The following is a 6,000-nucleotide window of genomic DNA, read 5'->3' as shown; positions in this document are numbered from 1 at the left end:
AGGAAGGAGGGATCAAGCAAGGGCCTAGCTTAGAGTCCTCGTACAGCCACAAGAGGCATAAGCCATCTGAGTTTCCTGAAATTCTGGTCATTCCCAGGGGAAGGCAGTCTGGGAAAAAATTGTAATATAGGTAGAAATCAATAAAATTGTTTACTTCAGCTATTTACGAGTGGTTCTGGTTGCTTGTGAAGATGAACAGGAGGACAAGGATCAGCGAGTCCTGATAAAACAACATGTTGTAACCTCTATGTTATCCACGTGTAGCTTTCCCCACATCTTGGCCACCCTAAGCTAATACCAGCCAGATGTGTTGGGTTTCAATTCCATTCCATTCCATTCCAACCAAACCAAACCAGAGACATTATATTTGAGGCTTAATATATTTGACTAATGCCACTGTATTACAGCCCTGTTTTCAAAAGAGCCCTAGAAACTATTCTGCACTAATATACCCAACCATGCACTTGCATTATCAAAAACTAACGAGGGAATTGGGAGAAACTATGGCAAGGTGAAGTTGTGGAATCCTAATTGTGCATAAAGTGGTACAATTCTGCAAAATGTGAACAAGACCTTTTACTTTTCAGTCTAGTTGACACAGAAACCCCTTTCAACATAAAAAAAGTTTGCAACGGGAACAATGCCTTTACTTTCCTGTACTTCTCCCAAGGCAAAGCACCAGGTTCCTACACTTTTGTGAAATAATTACATTATTCTGTAGAATGTTACATTGGATGCCATCTGATCTGATCGTTTTTCAAAAGAGAAGTTTACATAAGATGCCAACTGATGTTTTTCCCCTTCAGCTTGACCTCAACTAGAAATAAAATAATTATTCCCGTAGAGAATGCCAGTCTATTGCACTTGACACTTCCATTTTCAATACAGACGCCAAAGCAAATAAAGTGGAGGCAATTCCATAGATGTTCCAGATATCCATACAGCAGAAGTCACAAGGTTTGAGTCTTTTTTTCCCTTTTTTATCCAGATCAAAGGCAAAAGGACAACAAGGCATTTAAGCTGTGATGAGCAAAACCAAGTATCTGCTGATAAAACAGATCAGGTTGTTAAGGCCTTTGTCTATGCAGAGTTATAATAATGCAGAAGCCTGGTTGAATAGAAATTGGGGGGAAAGAGAACAGAAGGGGAGAAGTGATATATGTCAGTAAAGTCACAACGTCAATACTGTGTTTACAGAGGAAGAGATGCACACAGCTTGCCCTTTGAAAGCTTCTCCGTATCTTGGTATTTAATACTGCCAGAGTTAATAACACATTGTAATGGAGTTTAGTTGCAACGGAAACATTCATTCACACACTTCATACAAGGAAGTGCTTGGAGTTTCTACCCTAGAATATCCAGGTAGACTGGAGAGGCCTTGGCCAAGTTCTGAAGGAGAGAGTAGATTTCTTTGATGTTGAGTCTCATATGAGGCTCCCGCTGCCAGCACCCAAGCATCAGGTCATATACTTCCTTTGGGCAGGTACGAGGTCGCTGTAGGACACGGCCCTGAGTAATACACTCAATCACCTGGAGAAAGGACAAGAAGAGAGCCCTTGATTTGTTTCTTTTGTTGGTGATACATCATTGGCCAATACATGCAAAGGTAATGTTCCAACATGTTTGCCTAACACTTTTGTACTCTTATTCTTAGTTATTTACTTACTTTCAAAAATACAATTTTTCATTTGCACCAGAAATACCAAATAATGATAATATGCAAGTCAAGTCAAGTCAAGTCAAGTCAAGTCAAGTCAAGTCAAGTCAAGTCACGGCACGGCACGGCACGGCACGGCACGGCACGGCAAGGCAAGGCAAGGCAAGGCAAGGCAAGGCAAGGCAAGGCAAGGCAAGGCAAGGCATAAAAAAGAAAACTCATTCCATTTCATTGATACATTGAGAAAAATGAGCTATACTGGTACAAAAAGAAGATCTTTCAATATTTCTCTCTCATCCTTTTCTTATACAGTACTACTTCTATTTAAGAACGTAATTCGTTCCGTGACCAGGTTCTTAAGTAGAAAAGTTTGCAACTAAAAGCAATTTTACCCATAGGAATCAATGTAAAAGCAAATAAAGTGTGCAAACACATTAGGAAAGAAATAAAAGCTCAGAATTTGGGTGGGAGGAGGAAGAGGAAGAAGAGGAGGAGGACAGTCGCTGCCAAAGGAAGAAGGTGAGGCGAGGGGAATCAAAAAAATCCAAAACTTTAAGACTTAAAAAATAAAAGAGGGACTCTGAGGTTGCGAGGAAGAGCACGCGCCTCCCATATACTCGGCATGAAGCAGCCTCCCATACACTGTGCCAGAGAGAGAAACCCAGGCAGGCAAGAGGGGGAAACCTCCCACTCCTTTGACCAAAAGGCAGCGGCTGCTGCTGCTGTTACCTGCTTCCTCTTCCTTCCCATGCTGAAGAGCTCCCCTCTCCTCTCGCTCCCTCGCTCACTTTGTAACCAGTGCCTTTCCTTCACTGTTGTGACTCCTCGGTTTGGCTGAAGCCGAGTTGATCAGGCCGGGGCAAAGCGCCCCCTTTTGCATTTCTGTGCCAAGACGTTCTGGGAAGCAACCTCACACCGGGTGTATGGGAGGCAGCGCGAGGGAGTCACCACAGCAAAGTGGTTTATTCCCTCTCCAAGCACCCAGAGAAAGGAAAATGCTCCATTCGCTCTGGGCTGCCCAGAGCAAAGAGAGCGTTTCTTTTCTTTGGGCGCTGGCAGAGGTTTATTCCTTCTCCAAGCGCCCAGAGAAAGGAAAATGCTTAGTTTGCTCTGGACTGCCAAAACCTCCTTAAGCCCCACTGAAAGACTCTTTTGGCAGGCCAGAAAAGCCCGAGATGTCTGGGATTAAAGGGGGGGAATGGCAGAAAACTAGCCGGGCCTTCGTGCTGCTCTCAAACTTCCTGGGCAATTTTTCTGGGCTCGGGTTCTTAAGTAGAAAATAATTCTTAAGAGGCAAAAAAATCTTGAACACCTGGTTCTTATCTAGAAAGGTTCTTAAGTAGAGACGTTCTTAGGTAGAGGTACCACTGTAATAGTGAATTTATTAAACTTATATGCAGCCCAACTCACGGGGACTCTGGGAAATTTAAAATAAGAGCTTATTGCTTAAACACTTTTGAATACTTTGATTTTGGGGTTAGGATGTGTTAAGATATTTACATTTAGTAGCTGGAACAATGAGGTTGGACAATGATTCAGAACACAAAGTTATAGTTCAGTGATGGCGAACCGATGGCATGGGTGCCAAAGGTGGCATGAGGAGCCATATCTACTGGCACGCGAGCTATTGACCTAGCTCAGTTCCAACGTGTATGTGTGTGCTGGCCAACTGATTTTTGGCTCACACAGAGGCTCTGGAAGGGTGTTTTCAGCTTCCAGAGAACCTCCCGGTTGATGAGGGAAGGCATTTTACCTTCCCTCGCCTCCAGGGAAGCCTTTAGAATGTGGTGAGAGTGAAACACGACCCTATTGGGCCCACCAGAAGTTGCGAAACAGGCTGTTTGCAGCTTCCAGATGGCCTCTGGGGGTGGGGGAAGCTGTTTTCGCCCTCCCCAGGCATTGAATTATGGGTGTAGGCACTCACGCATGTGCAATAGCGCACGCACATGCTCTTTCGGCACCCAAGGGAAAAAAGGTTAGCCATCACCGTTATAGTTGATTGGTTAGAGAGTGCTGGTTCCTGCATGAGGTAATTGGCATTGGTTGCTTGGGTTGGAGAGGGGATTTCCCTTTTTCCCCACCATTTTCTTCTGTGTGCTCTGTGATTTACCTCATGATGATCCTGTTTGCCTGAATCTCTGATTTAAAATTCATGCAGGAAAACTTTTTCCAAATTTTCTTGCAGTGAAACCCTTGAAGATATCCTGTGTAACTAGATGGTTTCATGTCCACTAAAGAGCTTGCTATTGTTATATTTTCATCCCATTTTGACAAAGATGAAGCAGCTGCCAGCATTTTGATATTTCCTCCTTCTAGCCTATGAACAAATGGTGCTTTAAGGAAAGTTTCCAAGGAGTTTGAATCAAGGTTTATTAACAGTCAGAACAGTTAATCAGTGGGATTTCCTCCCACTTAGGACTGTAACTTGTTGCTTGTATACTAAGATTCTTATTGATATTGATTGTTTCTTCATTGCTTATTTGACCCCTATGACAATCATTAAGTGTTGTACCACATGATTCTTGACAAATCTACATTTTCCTTTATATACACTGAGAGCATATGCACCAAGACAAATTCGTTGTGTGTCCAATCATACTTGGTCAATAAAGAATTCTATTCTATTCTATTCTATTCTATTCTATTCTATTCTATTCTGTTCTATTCTATTCTATTCTATTCTACTCTACTCTATAGCTTGCCTCCAACACTGGAAATTTTAAAGCAGATGTTGGATAAGCATATATCTGAAGTAGTGTAGGGTTTCCTCCCTAAGCAGGGGGTTGAACTAGAAGACCTCCAAAGTCTCTTCCAACTTTGTTGTTATGGTTGTTGTTGTTATCATTATCAGTAGTAGTAGTAGTAGTAGTAGTAGTAAGAAACATAAGCCAGATGCTGGCATAACAGTCATCTGCCTCACTCAGTTCACAAGAAAACTGTAAAGGAGCAACAGGGACTGGGTTGTCCCAAGGTGCTTTTCTTCCAAAAGGTAATTGGACTGAACTGAACAATCTCCTTGGATGAGAAGTGAAGTATTTTCAAAGAAAAAAACCCCATAACTATCTGTCTCAAGTACTGTAAGGTTTCCTGCCTAAGCAGGGGGTTGGGCTAGAAGATCTCCAAAATCCCTTCCAACTCTGTTGTTTTTGTTGTTGTTGTTGTTGTTGTTGTTGTTGTTTTTGTTGTTGTTGTTATTATTATTATTATTATTATTATTATTATTATTATTATTATTATGTGGTTTCTCCTCAATTTGCAAAATCAAATTAAATCTCTTCAAACCTCCAATCTGAATTGTCTTTTGATTGACTTTGGCTTTTGGACTGGCACTGGTGGAACCTTAAAAAAGAAGATTCCACTATATTAAGAAGTTTAATAATATAGAATGGCAACGTAGGACAATATCCACATACCTCATTGTTTGAGAGCTGATACCACGGCTGTTTGCCATAGGTAAATATTTCCCAGAGAACAACGCCAAGGCTCCAGACATCACTTTCCGTGGTGAACTTTCTATACATGATGCTTTCAGGTGGCATCCAACGGATAGGTAACATAGTATGACCACCAACCTGGTGAAAAAGAAAAGACCTTAAGAGTCTGGGGGAGTAACGAAATACCCAAAGTGGCACGATATTATAATACTTGCATTTGATGTATTATGTGCAATGATTACAAGTTCAACAAGAGTTGTCAAGCATGAATCCCAGCGGCCGACTAGGTCCCAAAGAGTTGGCCTTCTCATCTGGCGGGGCCCAGCGGAAGAGCCTTCTCTGTGGTGGCCCCGGCCCTCTGGAACAAGCTCCTCCCGGAGATCAGCACTGCCCCCACCCTCCTTGCCTTTTGTAAGTTGTTGAAAACTCATTTGTGCCGCCAGGCATTGGGAAATTGACATCTCCCCTATCCACTTGGTTTTGATTGGGTTGTGTGATTATTTTATTATAAGGGTTTTTAAAAAATTGTCTTTTAAATATTGGATTTGTACATTGTTTATGATTGTTGGGAGCCGCCATGAGTTCTTGGAGAAGGGCAGCATACAAATCTTATAAATTATTATTATTATTTTCTTCCAGATGTGTGCACCATATTATTATATTTAGAGAATTCTGCTGCTGTAATAGTACTGATCTCCATGTGGAAATACCTGCTCTCTGTGAGACCCGAAATCAATGTTTGAGACCCTGTAAAAAATTTTCCCTGCATATCTGAAACTTGAAATTTCATGACTTTGCATCATTTCAGGGGTTCTCTCTATGAGAATTTTTTTGGGGGTGGGGGGCTTCTTTCTTGCTGAAAAAAAATAGGCCTAAAGTTCTGTTCCCGAGTCACCGTGACCTGGCCCG

General features: G+C 42.0%; 1 protein-coding gene across 1 annotated transcript in view; it reads right to left on the bottom strand.

Moving 5' to 3' along the window:
• Nucleotides 1-622: 622 nt before the first annotated feature.
• The window catches only part of LOC139162419 (BDNF/NT-3 growth factors receptor), a 121,943-nt gene continuing 116,565 nt past the window's right edge, over nt 623-6,000 (bottom strand). The window contains exons 6-7 of the mRNA XM_070742767.1: nt 5,071-5,229; nt 623-1,530 (exon numbers count right to left, since the gene is read on the bottom strand). Coding sequence (XP_070598868.1) covers nt 1,345-1,530; nt 5,071-5,229 — 345 coding nt within the window. The 3' untranslated portion in view covers nt 623-1,344. The remainder of the gene's footprint in view (nt 1,531-5,070; nt 5,230-6,000) is intronic.

This window comes from Erythrolamprus reginae, chromosome 2 (genome assembly GCF_031021105.1).
Source record: "Erythrolamprus reginae isolate rEryReg1 chromosome 2, rEryReg1.hap1, whole genome shotgun sequence".
Taxonomy (NCBI): Eukaryota; Metazoa; Chordata; class Lepidosauria; order Squamata; family Dipsadidae; genus Erythrolamprus; species Erythrolamprus reginae.
This window is presented reverse-complemented; position numbering and strand designations above follow the sequence as displayed.